The 23,370-nt window shown below is 37.5% G+C and overlaps 1 protein-coding gene across 4 annotated transcripts in view; it reads right to left on the bottom strand.

Moving 5' to 3' along the window:
- The window catches only part of KITLG (KIT ligand), an 83,112-nt gene that overhangs the window by 38,373 nt on the left and 21,369 nt on the right, over window positions 1-23,370 (bottom strand). For all 4 annotated transcript variants that reach the window (XM_036236331.1, XM_036236329.1, XM_036236330.1 and 1 more), the window contains one exon: window positions 8,965-9,078. In XM_036236331.1, the coding sequence (XP_036092224.1) occupies window positions 8,965-9,078 (114 nt within the window). The remainder of the gene's footprint in view (window positions 1-8,964; window positions 9,079-23,370) is intronic.

The raw sequence follows: 23,370 nt of genomic DNA, 5'->3' as shown, positions 1-23,370 counted from the left end.
TCAGATCTCTGACAGCAGAGCCTCTCTTGCCTCTTAACTCCATTTTGTTTCCATCTACTCTCTGCAGACTCGTCCTGGGCATTTTCCACTCGTGAGGCTGACCAACATCCCTCTTCATGCCTTCCTCGATAAATTAACAAAATAGTCGAATCCTTGCTGCTTATTGAAAACATATCTAGGCTGCCACAGAAAGTGGCATTTTTTATTTTTAATTTAGAGATTACATTCTTGCTCTTTACACTTAACTTTCTTCCTCTCAAACTTCCCACCATGCTTCCATAATTTCTTTCGGCTTTTGGATCTTCGTATTTGACAAACAAAATGACCCATTCATTTTATGTAAGCCTTGGTGGCAAAGACACAACTAACACCTTTTCAAGTGTCAAGGCTGGAATCAGACTGAGCAGCAACATTCTATTTTATTATGAACCAATCATGTAAATTAAAGCCATTCCACATGGAGAAACATGGCAAGAAGCGGCATCTCTTCTGAACACAAACTGCTTGAGAATCCAGCCCTTCTTTTAAAGCTTCACTTCCATAACCAAAAAAGAAATATACAATTGATCAAATTGGTATTCAGAAAACTTAGGATCTGAGTACATACACATAAAGAGCAGAGAAACTATAAGGGATATGCTGGCCAATTCCATTTTATTAATTTATATAAAAAATTGGTTCAAGGAAGTCAAAGAAACCCTACAAAAAGTTTTCTGACCAATACACTGAAATCTCTACACCTTACCACCAAGGATATATATAATAAATTAATTACTGCATTAAACTGATTTATTGATATTTAATTTCTAATGGGACTGAAAACCAATACTATTCTTGAAAAATGCTTTACAACTTATAAGAAGTTTTAACCTACCACAATCCCACAAGATATATACCATTAAGCCTATTTTACAGATGAAGGCATAGAGGCTCAGAGAGGCTGACTGTCATCTCAAGGACACAGGTATCAGGAGTTCCTGGTGGAGGTAGGATTTGTGCTGGTCTCAGCACAGTTATCTACAGAGCAGTCTCTCTTTCCCCTTCATTACTTTCTTGCCTTGTATTGGTTCCTTTCCCATTACATTTGGAAGAGAATTTAGGAAGTGAGGTTGTAGATTTTTATGGTCAGTTCATGAATTATATTACTTTCTAAGCACTTATGGTATGTTAAACAGCATTTCAAAAACACAGATAACCTTGTGATAAATTCAGCTTCTGTGATGGATACTGATCACTGGGGAAAGTCTGATAGAGCAGAGCAAGCCTTTGGCCTGGAACTTGGAAAATGTTCCTTTGCGATAGTTAGTTTGCTGTTAAGAGTCAGAGCACAAGTTCTGGAAACACACAGCTCAGGTTAAATGCAGGCCCTGCCACGCACTGACTCAGAGATCCTGGGCGGCTAGAGTTAACCTACTTTAGCTTCAGTTTCCACGTGTATAAAATGAAAACATAAGAGAATCTAGCTAGTGGATTTTTAAAGACTAAAGGAGAATTAAATAACTCATTAAATACTTAGTGCTTTAGCATGGTATGTGAATGGCTACGGGTTTATTATTAATTGCAAAGGAGTGAGACGTTAGCCTAAGGAGGAAGGGTCATGTGCAAAAATACAGAAATGGGAAAGCATGTGGTACCTTTGGGAGACCAAGGACAGAAAAATCAGGCTCTTTAAGGAAAGAGGTTAAGAAATATGCCAGGAAAGCCACAGTAGAGAAGAACCTGAGTGTTGGGCTAAGGAGGCCCAAGGGGACACAGTGAAGTCAGTGGGATCAGTTCTACCACCAGAGCCCTACAGCAAGTCACTTCTGTCTTAGGTACATCACTTCCTCTCTGTGGAACTTCTACTCCTTGTCTGTAAAATGAAGAGAGTAAACAAGATAATTATTAAAAATTCAGTCTATTATTTTTCTTGTGTTAAGCAGGAGCACCACACTGAAGGTTTAGTTTAAGAGGGAACTGACTAGTAAGTTAGGAAGATTAGTCTGGAAAGATGGACTGGAGCCAGGAGAGAACAGCGAGTGATAGGGACCGGTTTAGAAGACCACTAGAAAAGTTATGAACAGCGTTCAGTATTTATAGAGACTGGAAGCTGAAAAAAGCAGAAATGTGGTTTAGATTTTAGGCAAGTATCCTGTTGGTAGGTTAAATGGATAAATAACCAAGGCTACAGATTTTGAAAACAAATCTACTCTAGTAAAAAAGGTTCAGGGCAAAAATAAATAATAAAATGGAACTTGATGGAAAATTTTACTAAAGGCCAAATTATTGTACTGAGCTTTGTAGTTTGGAGTACAAAGATGTGAATACCATACCATACCAGATTGTAAAACACATACAACTCCAAAAACAGGTCACTTGAGGATGGGATCACTTTATTAGTTGGGCCCATTTACTACCTTCTTTGGATGTCTTAAGGATTGATCGTATTAGTGGCATAGGAAGGGAGGGGAGCATAAGGGACCAGCATGTGAAAAGGCTGATATCAGCCAAGAAAAAGTCTTTGCCAGCCACACAGGCATGGGCTGCATACCGTACCCTGCAGGTATCTGGACTCAGGAGAAAAAGAACTCAAGGTCAGAATATTTAACTTTCTAGATCGTGGATCTAAAAAAAACTTTTGGATCTCATGATTCAAATATCATTGAGATCCTCTAACATCCTGAAATAAGTGGTTGCTTGAATGTCCTTGGTGGGACACTCCCAAGTTATAGGTAAGAATCAAAATGCTCTAGTAGTAACTCATGATTTCCTTGACACTTACATAAAATGTGGTACACATGTGAAACTTTGCGGGGAAAGAGTTCAGTTTCCAGAGTCACATCAGATCTAGAGAAGTTTAAGAATCATTGTTGTAGAGGGGGAAAAACTCTGTACTCTTGTATTTAAATTTCAGTTCACTCATGTACAACAGCTTTGTGAAATGCTGGTTGGTCGGTCTTCAAAAATAACATAGGAGAAAGTTTTTGCTTTTTTACTTCTCCTTATAAGTGATCTCCTTTTAATATTGATTAAAAATCTAAGTAACCTGGTCAATTATCTTTAGTTTTTAAAGGTATCTGGGTTTTCTTTTTATTTTTAATAATAGCTCCGCTAATGATTAAAAATTAAATATTAGATGACAGCTTCATAAGACTTTTCTGGGTTGTCTTTTCTCAGTGAAGAATACCTTTAAAAAGTTAGATGACCTTTCTCTTCTTTCAAATACAAAAGATAAATATTTTTTGTCTATTTCACAGAAACACTTTATGATGATGATTACAATTAAGTAGTACTGATTGAACTTCTACTACATGATTGCTTTCTAATCATAAGTTTACTACCTAGGAAATAACATTCAAGAGGTTACAATGACAATTCTTAAATTGCAGTTGACATTTACAGCTTCAATTAAGACCTGGGTTCTTATGCTCCAGAGACATGGGTTCAAACCTCTCTTCAGCTTTGTATTTACAAGCGAGGATGGTCAGTTTGCTCACCACCACTAAGCCTCAGCTTCCTAAAAAACTGGGGATTCAAAAAATTATCTTCTAGGGTTGGCATGGTACCTGGATATTCACACAATAACTACGGCTTTTTATAAGTTGAAAAGTATAAGACATAGCACATAGTGGTTTATTCCATAAAGAAAGAATAAGCAATGTTTTCTTTATGATAAAATTAACATGCTTGGTAATATAGCAAGCCATCTAGTTGTCAGTTTTCATACATACTATTTCCAATACACTTCTGTCCTTTCTTTGAATACTAATAGTCCTAATTTTAGCTTTAAATAGAGAAATCTCTACTGACCATTGGAGCAGAAATTAAAATGCTAAGTATTGCAAATGAATAAAAATAAACTTTTAAAACCCTCCAACTATGAAAACATTGTTCCTCAAGGTCAAACATTCTGGGAGACTTCTGCTTTTTAAGAGATAATTTGCTCAGAAAAGCTTAGAGTTCACCTAGAAAACAGACTTGGAGAATCCAACCTTCCATCTTAATGCAGTGATAATTCTACTTGAAAAAAAAACTATATTTGAAAAAGAATAAAAATTAGAATTATTCAAAACTGTCCATTCAAAGTGTGAAAATTTGTTATATGAGGATGTTTTTATAATCTCCCATTATGCTAAACTCCAAGAGTGATATAATATTAACATAACCTACTTAAAGTGCCTATCACAAAACCAGGAAAACCAAGAATATCTGAGTTTTACTCTATTCTACTGATATTATGGACCGTGACCTTGAAAAGACAGAGTAATTTCACATCAACAAGATGGAGCTGGGATAGCCGTCGGCCTTGTAAAAGCATTTTTTTGAGAAAAACGAATAATTAATATAAATTTAAAGTCTAAAAGGTTTTTAAAAAGCAAGAAATGCATTTAATTGAATTCCCCCAGAGGAAGGAAAACATTACCACAAATGAAGTGAACAACAGGAAAAAGAAAAATGGAAACTAATTTGAACTATTTCAATATTTGGAAGACTCCTTACATTAACAGTTACAACCATTAAAAGCTGCAGCCTAACAGTCATCTAGAAGCAAGTTCTTGAAGTTTGATTCATTCTGTTCCCAGATACTTGACCCTTTTTTAGGTAGGTCTGAGTTTGCCATTTAAAACAAGTCTTGCAACATTTTTTAGAAACAAAGCAATATGTTCCGTCAATAGATGAACGATTATGCTGAGTAAACATGCCAGAAGGATTTCGAATGAAAACCATGGGGATTATAGGGGTAGGACAAAGTGTCCAAGAAGAAATTAAAAAAATAAATAAATAAATGACATTAAAGTCTAAAGTCATAAGTCATGTGCTTCTGTGACATGAGAATCATCCCAAGCAAACCAACTTAAAGTTTGTGGCACAGTTAAGAGTTGCCATCTAACGTAAAGGAGGAACTGGCAGAGCCTACAAAGGAATGATTTCAGCTGAAGAAATCTGTGAGCACAAGGCAAAAAATGTACTATCAATCCACTTTCTTTCTCTCAAATGAAATGTACCAAGGTTATGGCTGCAAAGCAAATTCCTCTCATTCTATGCAATCTCCATTAGTCAAGACATTACTGAATTATTCCAAAATATACAACCTTAAGAAGTACTGTTATGGAATAAAAGAATTTCAGAGCTAAAAGGGCCTCAAAAGTTATTTAATTTAGTAGTTCTTATCTTTTCAGGGGGTGGGGGTCACAGACTTCTCCAGGAAACAGACGAAAGATAAGCACCTTCTTCTCAGAAATGCACTATAGGCAGGCATACATAGGCATAATTTGGAATTCCATTTTACAAGGCATTGATGTTTATGAATCCTGGACTAAGAACTATTGATCATGTCCTTGTTCCTCATTTTAAAAACCAGAAATGGAATCCCAGAAAGATTGAGATTTATTTATCCAAGGTCACACAGCAAGGTAATAGCAGAGCTGGGATTCAAACATCGTGTACTCCTAGAGGGTTCCAGGTGCTCTCCCCCACTGTCCTGTAGAGAGAGGCCGTAATGATCTATGCCCATAAAACTCAAGAGTCACTCATGTGGCTTTTTGAATTAGTAAAATTAATGAATTTTAGTCTAAGGATGGGAACACAGCTTCTTTTCCTTTCTTTTTCTTTCTTCTTCTTCTTTTTTTTTAAAGCCTATAGCACCTGGTATTCCTAGGGACAGCTTCTTTCCAAACATGGAAAAAAAAACCCCAACATTATAAGTATTATGGCCTCAGCAGTACTGGCACTTTTGTGCAAATAATTATCACCTGGGATGCAGGTCAGAAACACTAGGGTCCCTCCATCTCATTTCCACAAGTTGAAGACTTAGCATTTTTGAGGTAGGATTGTGGGAGCCCTGACAGCTGTACTTTTAATAAGTACCCTAAGAGATGATATTGAATGGTTCTCAGGCAGTGACTTTCAAAAAAACTCAACTCTTATTTGGAAACCTAGATACATGTAAAAGCAGAGCAGCTGGGTGGGCTCTAGGACCTGTTTGAAAACCACTGTTTTAGCAGACACAGCACTGGTAATGGGACCAGGAGCTCAGCTTCACCACTCTTGGGTCTCAGTTTTAATTATTTATAAAATAGTTTGTCTTGAAAACTCTCTCAGTTTCAGTATCCTATGAGCCCACCATTACTACCAATATTTACGGCTAATCGCAGGTATGCACTATGTATCTAGCGCTGTTCCATTAATTTATTTAATTCTTGTAATCCGTCTACAAGGTTAAGTACCATTAATCAATTATACTGATGAAGAAACTGAGGCATAAAGAGGTTATATGATAATAACTGTGGTTAAAAAATTATATATGAATTCTCTTTTTTAATCTATACCAAAAAATTAGTAAATAGGAAGTGAGATTTAGAAAGGTAGTTACTTACCCAAGGTCAAAGAGCTAGGACTTAAAATTCAGGTCTGCCCAATTCCAAAATCCATTCTCTTAACATATTAGCACAGGTTGAGTCCTATGTTATACCATGACATTTGTAAAATTGTGTCCATTTATGTGTTGTTTTTAGTGGTTTTAGTGATATGCATTCATATGTTCACAGAGATGACTTTCACTCTGAGATTAGAAATTAGTTATGTTTTTCTATTGCCTACTACTCTATGAAATACAGGCTATGCATTATGTAGGTCTTTATTCAATTAGAAGTGATCTTCTGCATCCAATTTTTTACTAACTTCATTTTTTCCCCCACAAATCGCTGATTTCACTAGATCAACTCTTGAAATTAAAAGTTTTCCCCCTGAGTCAGTTGATGGAAGGGAGGAAAAACAAACCCTTTTTCAGTTTACTAATTTCATATTAGCCCCTAGGACAAGGAACTATAATTTAGTACCAATATCAATAAGCAACCTTTGCAGGTGCTTCTTTCTCTTTAGTGCTTCTTGCCATTTTTCGCTGTATCAACTGATTAAGTAACAGACAAAAAATAGGCGGATGATTAAAGACATAATGAAAAATCTTGGAAAGTGCTTATAATACCTACTTACACCACTTGAAAATATGCATTTGACATTTCACAGGTAGTGGTACTCATGAAGTAGTAGTACTAAAACACTTAGCAAAAAATAATGCCTACAGGTAATTTTTCTTAAATATTACATTAATCTTGAATATGCTAGCCTGTGGTCAGGTGCACCATCATCTTCCAGCTGTGATTCATTGACCACATATTTGAAATTTGCTCTGAGGACCACTGCAGATTGCCCCAGCTCATTCTCAGCTCCACAGTTATCCACAGCTCCATGACAGCTCTCATTACCCAACTGTGATCCACTTTAACATATTTTGGGAACTCATATTAATCTGACATCCATATAAATTTGTACGACATATATAAAAATAGTCATAAAAACAATTGAGATTAAATCAGAGTCAAAACACTTTGGTTTCTAAAGTCTGACAGAATATACCATCTAGAGCAGTAGATCTTAAACTTTCAGAAATATCTTAAAAATGTAGATGCCTGGAGTCCTTCCTTAGACCTATCGAATCAGTATGGCCCAAACACCTATAATTTTAATAACCACCACTGGTGACTACAATTCCCAGACATGGTACATCCTTATTTCTTTCATTCATCAAACTAACATTTAATGAGTGCCTTCTACTGATAAAATATTTAGAATATACATAAATATTTTCTTTTTAATATAGTGTCTTGGGTCACAAACTAATAAGCAAACTTAAAAAGAGGAGCCATAATTTATGTTTTTAAAAAAAATACTTCCCCCTCACTCCCATCCTAATACCCAATACCTAGTCGGGACACAGTAGGCATATATGTTGTACTGCTTTGGTCACCAGGCCTTCAGATAAAACATGTTAATACATCTTCAGGTATTGCATCAGAGAATATTTTTAAACCTGCAGCCTCTGGGTGTCCTTCTGAGGAACCTTCATAAATTGGGAGAGGGGGCTGGTGGGTGGGGGCTTGTGTGTTATTAATTCTGCACTGAAGCTAAGCAATAAACCTCGGACCATAGCATTAAATTTGTTCTGAAGTTCAGCTATGAACCTACAATAAAAATATAAATCGGGAAATGTATATCAAGAGTAGGAAAGATAAAGATCTCAACATATACACTTTTCTTTCTTTCTACATGTTACTACCCCCATTTTCCATCATTCCTAGTCTCTTATCACCTCTGCTCCCTACATGATATTCAAATAAGTGAATGTAACTTGGCTATTTTGAACCAAGAGCTTATAAAAATGCCTCTCAAACTTTGTTCATCCTGGAATCACACTCTGTAACTCAAATGAGCATGGAAAATCTTCCCTAGATGACAAGAGTTGGGAACAATGCATTCCGGATGTTGCATTATGCACCCTCCCCCTCTCCCCTCACCCCCCCGACCCCAGCCCATGTCTACATTTTAAGAGGAGCGTGGCATGAAGCCGGCAGTGACTTACGCCACCAGTGTGAAATGCCTCTTGCTAAGGAAAGAGTTCCGATGTGACAAATGTGGGAGATGAGTCTGGTCAACATTTGAGCAAATGACTTGTCCAACTACATTCACTGAGGAAGCAAATACACACCCACATGTCTTCGAGCTGCTGAAAAGGGGAGGATGGCCATCTCAGCTCTCCTTTTGTTAGGCTTGTTAAAGAAGAGTAGGAAGGCATGAGGAAGGGAAATAAGACATGCTGTGAAACCCACTAAAGAGGTAATGGGGAACAAGCTAGAGCTGGCACATCAGCACGTAGAGAACTCTCTAGTGTCCTTCACTGCCTGTGAATGAGATGAAAATACCAGCAAAGAAACAAAATCACTGCAGTGGTGTGCCATGGGCCAGTTTTACCAACAGATCCTCTATGATTTTAAACATCTCCCTACCTGCTTTCTCTAGAATTCCCTTAGATACTTCAGTAATTTATTTTCTTGTCTTAGAAAATTACCAATTTGGGGCAAAAAAAAAAAAATCTTTTTCAAAAGGCACAAGAAAAAGAGTCAACTATTGAAAGCATTCCTTACTCACCAATTTTGTAACGTCTTTCACATCATCAGTGATGCGGTTCGTGCAGATCCCTGTAGTTTTGACGAGGGGATTAAATAAGAGCAGTTGAAGATAAATGCAAGTGATAATCCAAGTCTAAATAAAAAGAGAAAAATTGCTGGTGACGACCATCAATTAAAGTTCATAATCACTTAAAATATCAACATCTTGTGTCTGAATGTAGAAAATGCAATCTACCAATTTTTTTTAATGCTACTGGCTTAAATACAATTAAATGCTAAGCATTCAAACTATGCTTACCAAAGTTTTAAAAAATTCTCCATTAAATATGGTTTGGATTTTTCATTTCAATGACATCAATGTTAACTTCTCTCAAAAGCTTTCTATAGCCAATTTCCTAATGGCAAATAGGAATGAAGTTGTAGCAACACGTAAAGGATTTATCACGTAAGGTGTTTTCTTCAAACTAGGGAATGCATTAAATTCACACCTTAAGACACCAAATGAAACTTTCTCTACTTTAAATATGGACTCTTTGGCAAGAAGCAGCATAACCTTGAGCAGTGCTTTAATCTAATAATCTACAACAGTACATTAAGATAAAGTGAAGGAGAGACATATATTTTTAGATCTAGTATAGAATTTAATGTAATTTGTGAGACATCGGGAAAAAAATTTTGAATCACGGCTTTTTAGCTTTTTAAGAAAGAAAAATATTTCCTTAGTCAATAAGACAACATTCTTGAACCCTAGTGTAAAGGAACCTCACACACACACACACACACACACACACACCTCTTTGAAAATAATGCTTTCAACCATGTATTATAGTTACTTTTATGCATGAATTATATTTCATTACATTATGTTTAGGTTTTTAAGAAATTGGGCAACTGATTTTTTCGGTATCTTTACAACATATGACACAGCACCTTGCACATAAAATGCCTTTAATAAATACTTGCTGGATGAATCAGTGACCAGGATAAAAATGGTCCCATGCTTCAAACTTAATACCTACTTACTGAACATGTATCATGAGACAGGGACTGTGCCAGTCACTAGAGAAAACAAAGGTAATGAATATGCCCTTGAAACTTGGAGGCAGGTGAATAAATCACACCCACACCCGTGACAAATGACTTAGGAACATAAAGAAGGAAACAATTAATCAATTAATCCTAAGTAGGGAAATCTGTGGTTGGAAGACAGTGCCAAGAAAAGCCAGAGAAGAAAATGTGACTCTGGGTAGATTTTGGAGGACAAGAAGGAGTTTGTAAGAGTTGACACAGAAGGGAGAGAGTTCCAGGAAAAAATAAACAGCATGAGCATAGGAATGGGCATGTACATATATCTGAAACCGTAAGAGATTTTTTTATAAGTTAACATTTGTCTATGGCATCTTTAAATTACACAAAAGCCCATCTGCCCATGCTAGAAATCTTTCCTACTTATGTAGCTAGCCATGTATTAAAAGGAACTAGATTATTATTTTAAATTACTATCTGCAAGCTAACTAGATACTACACCAAATGATGATTATTATTTACTAAAATTTCTAAGACTACAATGATACCTACATAGGTAATTGTGGCTTATAAAGAAAATTAAAACACTTTTGTTGTTTTTCTACTGTGATCTTTTACCAGTAACCCTGCTTAACTTTGTTTAAGGCTACTTTGAGCTCTGTGGAGTCACATTCTGCACAGCACTGTCTCCTTTGGACCGAAATGAAGATTAAATTGTGTGAAGGAGTTCTGTATTGGCAGTTTTTCTTTTGGGGCAATGCCAACATATAAAATCTCCTCTAATAACAGTCTTCTTTCATGTATGTAGATATAATTGATTAAATTCAAGCTTTCTTGAAACCTATTTGATTTCATTAACCAATGTCACCTCAATAATTTTTTTAAATTAAAAAAAAATAAACTCAAGCTTTCTTTTATATTGTCATTGCTACCTAAGCCCACCACGTCCCACCCTCCTCTAACCTTGCAATATGTTTCTGAAAAACTTTCTTTCGTGATATGACTCGGGAATCCTCCTTAAGGATCTTTTAAGTGGCCAATCTCATTAACAACCATACTCATATTCTAGGCTCCAAGAAATATAAAGGCAGAAATGGTCACTTCTCTTCTCCATGCCTTATGCTTGGCATTGAAGAAACACTAAACAAACACTTGTTCACTCACTCATTTATTCAGAAAATATTTACTATCTAGTGTGTGCCAGGTACTGTTCTAGATGCCTGGGATATATTAGTAAAAATAAAGTGGGGAGGGGGGCCAAACCTCCTGATCATGAGGCTTACCTTCTAGCGAGGGAAGGCAGACCATAACCAATAAACATAATAAGTAACTAGATTGTACAGAATGTCAAAAGCTGCTAAGTGCCATGGAAAAAAATTAGATCAAAGTAAAAGAAATTGGGATTATAAATGCCTATCCTGCTCTACTAGCAGTAGTCGTCTTAGGTTCAAGTTGACAATCACACTCAAGGAGGCACTGGAGGCGTCATCCAGCGCCAAGTGTACCACTGAGCTTTAAGAAAGGATGCAACAGGTGACAGAAGAGCATGCAAAGCACCAGCAGAGCAGAAGACTCATGACTCCAGGCGGTTTCTAATGTCCACATGTTGCTGCATACTTGGGATGGGTGTGGTAATGACAGATGATGTTGGGTGGGCAGGACCACTTTAGAGGCTTATATCTTACTAGTTGAGTAGCTCCTCAGGGGCGCATGAGGAGCTTCCATTCATTCTCCATCACAGCTACCTCCTACCAGTACCAGTCTTAAAAATAAAGTACATACAGGTGCTAGTTCTGCTACCTAAAAACTTCAGCAGGATTCTCTTGAAGTAAAGCTAATTCTCTTACAAACTGCTTGGGTTCTCGTTGCAAAGAGGACCGCAGAAAGGGTCAAATCCCCAGGGCATCCTGAATGCACAGAAAAGGCCACAGAACTAACTGTGACCTCTTTCTTTCCAGAAAGAGACTACAGTGTGTGGAGAAACAGCTTGAAATTTTAAACAGGGTGATATTTGATGGTGTCTCATTGAGAAGGCAATATTTTATCAAAAATTGGATAGAGCTAAGGGAGTGATCCACACAGCTATCTGTGGGAAGAGTACTGCAGAAAGAGAAAAAGCTGGTGCAGAGGTTCGAAGGTCTATTAAAGGAATCTGCTTTATTTAAAGAACAGCAAGAGCAACCACTTCCCTCCCTCCACTCCTGTTTGGCAGAAGATGATGATGTCAGAGAGAGAATGGAGAGGCCAGATGGTGTAGGGTCTTATACTCTATCATCTGGACTTTTGACTTTTGTTATTAATGAAACAGGATTCATTGCAAGATTTTGAGCAGAGGGGAGATATAAACATATTTTAAAATTTTTTTAAAAGACTGGTAGTTTCTTATAAAACGTGTACCATACACGTACCACATAATCCCGAAGAAGCTGAAAACTTGTGTCCACACAAAACTTGTACACTGATTTTTTAGCAACTTACTCATAATGGACAAAACTTGGAAGCAACCAAGATGTCCTTCGGTAGGTAAATGGCTAAAATGTAGTACATCCAGACAACTGAATATTATTCAGCACTAGAAAGAAATGAGCTATCAAGATATAAAAAGATATGGAGGAAACTTAAATGCATATTACTAAATGAAAGAAGCCATTCTGAAAAGCCTACATACTTGTGATTTCAACTACACTGACATTCTGGAAAAGGTAAAATTATGAGAACAGTAGAAATATCAGATGTTTCCAGGAGTTGGAGGGGGAGGGATAAATAGGCAGAGCATGGAGAATTTTATGACAGTAAAAATACTCTGTATGATACTAAAATGATGGATGCATGTCATCATACATTTGTCCAAACTCACAGAATGTACAACACCAAGAATAAACTCTAATGTAAACTATAGACTTTGGGTGGTTAAGATGTGTCAGTGTAGGATCATCAATCACATCAAGTGTGATTGTCACATCAGTGTAGGTTCATCAGTTGCTGGGGGATGTTGATAATGGGGGAGCCTAAGCATGTGTTGGGACAGGAGGCATGTGGGAAATTTCTGTACATTCCCGATTTTGCTGTGAACCTAAAACTGCTCTAAAAAAATAAAGTCTTAAAAAAAATTACTTTGATGACTGTGGCCAGAACAGACTTTAGGTTAATAATAGGCAGAAATAAAGAGACCGATTAGGGGCTACTACTCTGATCCAAGCAAGAAAGGTTATTAGTAGCAGTGCGCTGACCAGAAGTGGTTAGATTTTGGTTGTCTCCTGAAGGCTAAGCCAGTAGAATTTCCTGACAGTTGGAATGTGAGCTGAAAGAGTCAAAGATGACTCCAGGGATTTTGGCCTGTGTAACTGGAAGGGGAGTGTTGTCATCAACCAATATGGAGAAGGCTGAGGGTAGAGAAGGTTTCCAGGGCAAAGGGCAGATCAGGAGTTAAGTTTTGAGTATGCAAAAGTTTGAAACATCTTTTGAGATTTCCAGTGATGATTAGGTTAGGATATTTGAATCTAGATTAAGGAGGGACGTTAGGGATGGATATATACATCTGATAGCCTTTGATATATAAATGGAATTTTAAGCAAAAGAGTATGTGGAGACCATCAAAGGAGTGAGTACAAATAGTAAAAAGAACAAAGGACCGAGTCCTCCAGTGCTCTAACCTTAACAGGTCTGGATAAAGATTGAAACCTCACAAAGGAGCTTGACAGAGAAGTCAAAAAAGTAGGAAGAAGTTGTTGGTTTTTTTTAAATGTACCTTAAAGAGGAGGTTAAACTATGTCAAATACTCATAATAAGTCAAGTAAGATGAGACCGAGAACTGACCAGAATTTAGCAGAATAGAGATCATTGGTGACATTAAGAAGAACATTTTTATTGAAGCAGTTATGGGACAAAGCCAGTCTGGAGTGGGTTTAAGAGAACATGAGAGAAGAGTAATTACAAACATGGAATACAGACAAATATTTTAAAGCATTGTCCTTCAAAAGAGAAAAACGATTAAAAACAAAGTAGGATGCTAGCAAGGAACTGGGTGTGTGTGTGTGTGTGTGTGTGTGTGTGTGTGTGTTGGGGGGCGGGGGTGGGTAAGACAGTAGAAATACCAAGATGTCCATACGCCTTGTGTGGATGACCCATGGAGAGGGGGTGCAATTGGCGATGTGGAGAGGGGACTCTTTGAGGAATGTCCTTGAGAAGGCAAGAAGGGGTGAGATCTAGCTCTCAACTAGAAGGCAGCATCAATATTATTTTTTTGCATCAGTTGTATATAAACATCTGTAAAGATATGATTTTGCTCTTTGTATAGGAGCCTATTTGATCAGGGCTAAAATTAAATCTCTTAAAACATTCAAATATCACAGACAAACCTGTATTTCTTGAAACACTTTATTTTAAAGCTATTAAATAAACTCGTATTTTAATTTAATTCTGTATATACTTTGCTACTGGTGAGGAATATTCGCCTTTGGTAAAACTCGACAGCTCACTCTGGCATAAGTAAACATGAGGACTGAGGAGCAGAGCCAAATGTTCTGTCTGAGAAGTCAGTAGCCTTGAGGGAAGGGTTGAAATGCAGAACTTCTTTATATGGCAGAGTAATTTTTCAGTAGTGATTATTCGATACAGAAATCTTTATAATATATAGTACACAGGCTTCCCTGATTTCTTAAAACAGTGGGTAGACATTTTAAAGTCTGCTTTTCTTTGATGATTCAAGTTCATCATGTAAAGTGAAGACTAAGTGAAATAAGCCAGACACAGAAAGACAAATATTGCATGATCTCACCTGTATGTAGAATCTTAAAAAAATAAGTAGAACTCAAAGTAACAGAACAGAATAGAATGGTGGTTACCACAGGCTGAGGAATGGGAGAAAAGAGAAGATATTAATCAAAGGATACAAACTTTCAGTTATAAGATGAATAAGTTCTGCAGACCTAATGTGCAGCATGGTGACTGTAATTAATACTATATTATATACTTGAAATTTGCTAAGAGAGTAGATCTCAAAAGTTCTCAACACACACACACACACACACGGTAACTCTGTGAGGTGCTGGGTATGTTAATTAGATTGTGGTAATCATTTCACAATAGATGCGTAAAACATCACATTGTACACCTTAAATATAATTTCTATTTGTCAATCATGCCACAATAAAGCTGAGGCGAAAAGCATCTTAGTGACATAGTTGCGACTGCCCTCTTCCAAGTAGCTCCAAATTACTGTACTTGCAATATGTGGTCCATCATGGGTGCTAATGGTAGGCAGAATAATGGCAAAAAAGATGGCCATGTCTTAATTCTTGGAACTTGTGAATATATTGCCTCATATGACAAAATGGACTTTGCAGATGTGATTAAGTTAAGGACCTGGACGTGGAGTGATTCTCCTGGGTTCTCTAAGTCCAATATAATCAGCTGGGTTCTTAAGAAAGAGAACCTTTCCCAGCTCTGGCCAGAGAAATGCAATGATGGAAAAGGTTGGAAAGATGTGACATGGTAAGAACTTGATTTGCCATCACTGGCCCATAAGAGAAAGGAAAGGGGCCAGGCATTGAGGAATGCAAGTTGCTTCTAGGAGCTATAAAAGGGGAAGGAAACAGTCTCCCTTAGATAAAGGCTTCAGAAAAGAACATAGTCCTCTAGATACCTTGATTTAAGCTCAGTAAACCCCATTCTGGACTTCTGAATCTCCAAAGCTGTAATATAATAAACTTGTATTGCTTTAAGTCACTAAATTTGTGATAATTTGTCATGGCAGCAATAGAAAAAATAAAGCAGAGCTCAATAAACTTTCTGAATGATTTAATGAATGAATGGTGCAGTTTCACAATATTCAAGCTGTTCCTGGTCAGGAAAATAAACTGCCCCTGTCAGTATTCTGGGCCCCCGACCCCTGCTTTAAGCAAAACAGCTCAGCTTTTTTTCTGTCTTATTTGTTCATGCTTCTGGGTAAGATTTTGTTTGAACAAAGGTTTCCAAGGACAAGAAAGTAAAAAAAAAAAAAAAAAAGGTTTTGAAAACCAGTGGTGTGATGGCAGAGTACAGAACATGTATCCAGAAAACCTCTGAGCCCCTTACAGTATGACCTCGAACAAGCCAATTAATCCCTCTGCGCAGCTGCTTACAAGTCTCTCGAATGAGAATAAGAATAATTTTTCCCTCACCCACTTTGTGGAATGGTGATGAGAATCAAATAAAAACTTTTCAAACTGCAGGTGCTATGCAATTATTTGCTGTGTGGTTTATGGGTTTTGAATTGCTAAGAAACCAGAGAAACAAGTGCTCCAAAGCCATTTGAATAAAACAGAGAAAGGACTTTATAGAGTCAAGCCTCCATGAAAAAAAAGAGTATTTACCTTTAGTACATGGGTATTTTGATGTTAACTTTCACTTCAGATGCCTTTTCAATTTATTTCTTAGTTCTCAACTTTGTCTAGAGTAGCTTCTCTAAATAGACAATTAACTTCCAATTGAGATGTTCCAATATATCAACAAAATATATCTTTGTTTTCTCTCTTCCTCTTTCTCTAACTTCTGAAAACTCAAACAAGGGTATACAGGTGTCTAAATGTGTGTGTGTGTGTGGGGGGGGGGGGTGCAAACACATACCCTATTAGAGATAGAAAGTTGAGGCGAAATGTCCCTGTGTTTGGGACTTCTGCTCTAAAATGTATCTTTTCCATTTGGGTAATCACCTCACTGTTTTTTTCTGTATCAGTCTCTGCTTCTGCATGACATTTTTCTTTGGCTACTTTGTTTTAGCATCATACAACTTTTCTCTCTAGGTCACACTCATTGTATGATAACCTTTTATTTCATGATAACCTTTCATTGCACAGACGCTAAGCTAATCTTATTGTTGGCAGTTCTAGTTTTGTTATGTTTTCTTTTTAACTTAGAGACATTTTGTCAAGTGTCCCCCACACTCCCTCTAACATACAAAATCCCAATAACACTTGTATTGCTAAATGTTGACTTCAAATTATTAACCTAATGAAAAAATTTAAAATCTATACGCACTGTTAGAACTGTGCAACAGAAACAGTCCTAGTAGAGGGAAACAATAGTGACTAAAATTCATACTTAATTGTGAATGACTGATATAGCAGGGTCTTTTTCTGGGAGGAGATTTTAAGAGGGATAGATAGTACAGAAAGGTATTTAAGGGAGGAGGGAGAAGTTACCAGAAGATGAGGCTGGAGACCCTGAAGGCAATGGTCTTACCTAAATCTCATTTTTGTTAGAATAAGTCTCAGCAGACAGACTCCAGTGGAATCATCAGTTCTTCCTGAACATAAGAGCCTTCCTTATACTAAAAGCCACATGCCAGGAAAAGGAGCTGGCAAAGCCTCCTAAAGCAAACTATTTACTTGATCTGAACATGTGTTATAACACAGAAGTGACTTTCCAGACTGCTTTCCTTTGCTGGAAATTAACGTGTGCAGCCCAAGACCATCAGGAAAACATATGCTGTTCAAGAAACCAGAAGATTTCAATCTTCTAAACTTGGGAAAAAAAAAAAAAAAAAAAAAACTTTTCTCTAAGTGTGACAAGAGATTGTAAAATAAGCATTGCCAGGGTCGATATTACAGACTCCTCAAAGTCAAAAAGGTAGTGAAGTGTCTGCGCAGCTCATTTTCTGTATGCACATCTACAAAATGGTACTAGGACTGCCCCGAACAAAACAGCAGCTGCTGCCAAAAACAACATCCATCTTCTCTTTAATCTCAAATGCCAGCTAGTGAAGCAGGCAGTTCCCTCGTAGCCCAAATGTGCTTTGGAAGAGAGCCAACTGGCTCGGCTGGCTACCCAGAGCCAGGAAAGCAAGTTACCAAGATACAGGTATAATAATTAGTCCTGAGTTCAGGTCTTCTGAGGTCATATGAACCATACCCTTCAAAAATAATCTTGAAGGAAACCGACAACAGATTCTTGTTCAGTGAATAACCATAATCTACATGACCTCTTCCTTCAGGCTTTTTATTTTTAATTTACCATTAAACATTATAGAGAAGATACCTAATCCTCCTACACAGACTCTTCTCTAGTGATTATTCAGTAATCTTAAAGTTGTTGTTGTTGTTGTTGTTGTTTTTTAAACTGTATTGCTATCAGGAAAACAGATGTTAACAGCACAGCTAAGTGAAACTCAAACAACCTTAAGTCCAAATTGGTACACTAAAATCTTGTGAAGATCCTCTTTCATCTCTTTCCATGTAGATCCTTTTGTGAAGAAATGAAACAAAAATATTTGAAAATATGGATAATCACTAAAATATGTGGTGAATATGCTCTTATAACAAAAACTGAACATCCTAGGAAGAAATTGCTTAATATCAAAAAGCAGACAATGGTTTTAATGTAAAAGGTGAATTTAAGAATTTCAAGATATTCAGTCTCTAGGAAAATCACTCTATAATACAGTCAGTCCTTACCCTAAAATGTAAATGCTATTTAAAGGAGAATCACCCATGCAGATTGATTCCCACTAAGGGTCACACATAAGATGAGCAGTTCACAGGTATTATTTCATATAACCTTTCCCTCAACCAGGTGGTTATTATTATCCCATTTTGCTGGTGAGTAAAACAGAATTCAAGGAGATTAATAACTTCCTCATGGCCACTCTGCTAGTAAATCCCCAGGCTGGGTTTAAACCAAGAACTATGCTATTCTGGAAGGAAAACTACTGGACCAGTCAGAAATAAAATCGATTTCATTTATATTTAATGAACTACTTAATTTTATTTAAAATGCCTATGCTATGGAAGGCATATAGGTCTCTTTATCGAAATCAGTTTCTTATTGAACCCACAACGCCAAGTTATTACTAGGCTGGGTAAACAAGTAGTCCAGGTAAATCGAGTTACACTTTGATGTAGCTTTAAGAAAATCGTATAGCTAGAGGGAGGGGAGAAACCCAGAAAATAAAGTGGCAAGTTTTCTTTCTGATAAAAACAAAATTGAGTGTTTTCAGACTTTTAAGAAGAGCTACTTATTAATTCAACAAACATGTATGAAGTAGCTGGTAAGTACAGAAGATAAAGACATAGAAGATAATAGTCTTTGGCCTCTGGAAGTTCAAATTACTAGAGACCACAGCAATGAGAGGGGGAGGGCGCTGAAGGGAAAGCTAAACCTGACTTTGGGTGGTGAGGGGGGATTGCAGGAGGGGCTCAGAGATAGCTCCTGGGAGGAGAGGATATCTTCTTCAAAGGTTAAGTAGGAAGTAGCCAGATCAAAGGAAACTGGGGAGAAGACCCCTGACAGAAAAAGTAGCAGCTGCCCAGAGAAGTGAAGGAACAAGTATTTCTACAAAAATTCATGTTTATAATATCACTGAAAAATGAGTTGCAAAGAATAAACAAGACTATATAAGGGTAGAGAAATATACAGAGGCTCTCCCAATTTTGCTAATTGATTTGGATTTTATCTTACAGGCACTGGGGAGCTCCTGGAAGACTTTAAGTAAGGGAGTATCACGAGCTGATTCATTTTTTGAAAGGTTTATGGGGCATCAGAATAAAGGACAGACTAGGGGGAGGCAACAAGCCTGAGGCCAGTTAGGAGGTCACTGCAGTCGCCCAGAGTTGACATGAGGAGCACCCCAACTAAGCAGTGGCAGTGGGAATAGAGAGAAACAGACAAATTCAAGAGAATATGAAAGCAGAATGGAAGGACTTGGGTGACTGACAGAAATTGAGTAGGATAAAAAAGGGAGGAGTCACAAATGACTTCCAGGTTCCAGTTTGGGTGAGGGCGGAGGGCGGAAGTGGTGCTATTCACTGAGCCAGGTTCAGCAGGAGAGGTGGGAGCTGGCAACTGGAAGTTATCATCAAAAACCCTGAAGAATACCACCACACTAGGAGGAGAAAGAACTATCTGCAAAGGAGATTAGAGAATGAGAAGCCAAATACAAAACAGGCAAATCAGTTGATTGTGAGGTACTGTGGCCAGTGGAAAAGAACATACAAAAGGGATAATATGACCAATAAAATAAGCACTACATGATGTCAACCTGATGGCTGTCCTTGATGGAGACAGTTTCCATGGAGTGAGTCAGACCATAGTGGATGGATAACAGGGATAAATGAGAGTAAGAAATCTCAAGAGTACACTATTAACGGCTTGCCTAGAAAAGGAAGAAGACAGTGAATAATAGCTGGAAGGGCTAGAACGTTAACTTCAGTCTTGGTAGAAGGGAAAGTAGCTCTGAAAGGGTCAGGCTAAAATGATTAAGCCTTCCTCTTTCTTAAAATGGTCTGTTCGTGAAGACAACTCATTTGTAGTCAGAACCATATGAGCTCAGAGGATTTGCCACTGTGTAAAGATAGTTACAAATAACTTCTACCTCAGGCTAAAATGGAGGGCCTAGGTGTTCAGGTTTTGCTATTATTTTTGATAAGAGACATACATGATAGAATAAGCATTTGTGCCAGCGGTAAAGATTATTTCTTTCGAAATAATGGTAACGTATAGGTCCTCAACTGTTTATAAATACAGGTCTTTTGCATTTATATAAGAGCAGAGAGAAAACACCCCCCTTAACAGTATAATCCTCTGTATTTTAGAAATGCCAGCCAATGACTAATTCTAAAATTTTATGAAGATGATGCTATGTAACAAACCGCATAAGTCTAGAAACTGGCGGATGCTAGTTCGGTGTTGAACCTAGATTTACATATATGTTGCCAGTTCCTTTTGCTATAAGTATACATTTTCAAAGAAATAAGAGAGATAGGCCACCAGCACTGGCCAAGTGTAGGAAAACACACACACACACACACACACACACACACACAATTCATGACAGTTCTGAAATTCACATACCCATCTTCAACACTCTACGGACACTGGCTCTTTTTTGGATGGCACTGTTCATTATTATGTCATAGTTGCTCTTAAAATTGAACCACCATGATAAGCTTTCCAAAATCAGCTACAAAAACGTAAATCATGATTTATACTCTTCAAACTACATGACTCACTTCTTAAAGTGTAATTTCATCAAAATCAAAAGCTCTGTAATTCTTCAAATCCTGTAAAATCTTTTGAACTCCAAACAATTGAGATATGAAAAATGAGTGTAGGGCTGCAGCTGCTATCTGATCCTATGTGCTGCCTTTGGACGGAACTTCCTAGGACTTCTTATGTATTTTCCCCTATGGCTGTAATTAAATATGCTCAGATGTCTTATCAGATCAGCTACTGTCAGTCTGACATGTCTGGTCTCATAGGGCCTTTAAATTTTAGGAAAACTTAATCCCAGGAAGCAGCTCAGGAAATCTCCAAATTTTTTCCTACCTGGGTACCTGATCACATGAAAATAAATCTATGTCCTAGGCTTTAACTCTTTCCAAATAGCATCAAAACAAGTGGGACTAAATTAGACATGAGCTCAAAGAGCACTCATGATCTTAATCATTTTCTTTATCACATCTGATGACAAACTCCATTTCAAATATATGCAAATTATGCAATATATGCTGGACATAGCAATTGCCTTTGGTTGAACAGAATAAACTATTGAAATGCTCCCCCTTTCGTGGAAGGCTCACTGACTGCAACAAGGGGAGCTGACTGCCTTACTTTTAAATCAAAGTGTGACCATCAGAGGCGTTTGCTTAGAATGCAGATTCCTAGGCATCAGAGTGAGTGGTATCTAATTTTCTGAAGATACATCTCAGGAAAGTACACTTTTAACAAGACTGTCATGTGATTCTTAACTCTTTAAAGTCTGAGACAGGTTATTTTAGGCTTGACTTGTTTGTGGGTACCATATCATTAGGGGAAAAATTAAAATATCTAAAAAGGTATATACGAAGTTTCATTTGCTTCAAGGGCTATATAGTAGATGCTCCCCAAATAGAGAAACATGGAAAAAGGAAAGTTAAATGTAGTGAGTGTTGAAGTATCCTGTGAATTAGCTCTTTCAATTCCCATTCCAGTTCTCTCCTAGCATACCCTTCTGTACTGCAGTGCCTGCAAAACTAAAATCTCCATTTTTCTAATTCCTTTGCAGTTAGTTACAGTTGTAGATGTAACAGGTTTTGTCAGTCAGGCATGACTCTGCAGGTTTGATAAGGGAAGGAAATCCTTGACATGAGAAGGTGGAGGCTGAATATGCATTTTGCCAGCTTAGGTGGTTAGTAGCAGGGGCAAGGAGACCATGCAAACAGCAGTCACAGCGTCCTAGCTGCAGCAGCTTTACAGACAGCAGTGGACTTAACTGGGTTCTACATGACAGTGTTCTGGAGGCTCTGCCTATTCCTCCAGCCCTCCCAGTGGTTTTATAAGCCATCAAATACATTTCGATATACCTCATTCTGCTTAAACTAGCTAAAGTGGATTGCATTTTCTGCAACTAAACCTTCAGCAATACTAGGAAAAAAGAATCCAAGTCACTAAGCGTTTATTTCTCATAAAGGTTAGTCTAAACTTTCAAAATGCAAATTGTAAAATAAGGACCATGTTAAATATTTTTAAGAGCAATTTTTAATCGGCAATCCATAGAAATCTCAATGCCAGTCTACTCCTGAAGCACAGAAAAGCATTTCCCTTTCACATACCCAGGACGTGTTTCTCTGCATTATCTAACACCTGAAACACAGTAAAATGCCAAGGTCATCGCGTATGAAAGAGAAGATGTTTAGAATAGAAGAAGGTCAGCAAAGTAAGACACAGATTCAAGTTCTGGTTCTGTCACATGCTGAAACCATGAACAAATTATGGAACCTCTCTGAGCCTCTCATGGAATAAGATTTCTTTGGATTTTTGAAAAGATGAAATAAGACAATGTTATATAAGGCACCCACAACAGGAATGGCACATTACAAGTCATGACATGACTTGCTAATGCTACAGTTATTATTTTATCGTCATTACTAATCCTTTCAATATTAACTTCAGAATTAAAAGCTATACGAACAACAAATGTCACAATCCCATAGATTGAAGATCAGCACGGGAAGGTGATAACAAGAGGTTGTGAAACTGGCCCCTGAGCTTGGATTGGGTCAGACCCCCCAAAGCAGGCAGGCTCACCTCCACCTGGTACAAAAGGGAGGCCAAACTGTTTGGGTAATGGGTGAATGTTGACCTCAACTGCAGAGTTTCAAAAGTCAACTTTAGCTTTAGTAATAAATCCAAAACAGCTTGAGAAAACACAGTGTGTTTAACTCGTGCCCAGAGGAGCAGTATTAAGTGGGGGGTCGGGAGGCAGTGATTCTTGAATCAGGCTGCCCAAGGTTTTATCTTTGTTCTGCCGCTGACTAACCTTGTGGCCTCTGGCAAGTTATTTCATCTTCCTATGCTTTAGTTTCTTCACCTATAACATGTCCATAATAAGAGAACCCACCTCACAGCCTCATTGAGGTCTTAACAGAGTTATGTATGTTAAGGC

Source organism: Rousettus aegyptiacus, unplaced genomic scaffold, assembly GCF_014176215.1.
Source record: "Rousettus aegyptiacus isolate mRouAeg1 unplaced genomic scaffold, mRouAeg1.p scaffold_m13_p_2, whole genome shotgun sequence".
In the NCBI taxonomy this organism is placed as follows: Eukaryota; Metazoa; Chordata; class Mammalia; order Chiroptera; family Pteropodidae; genus Rousettus; species Rousettus aegyptiacus.
The sequence above is the reverse complement of the archived record's forward strand: the minus strand, read 5'-3'. Positions and strand labels throughout refer to the sequence as shown.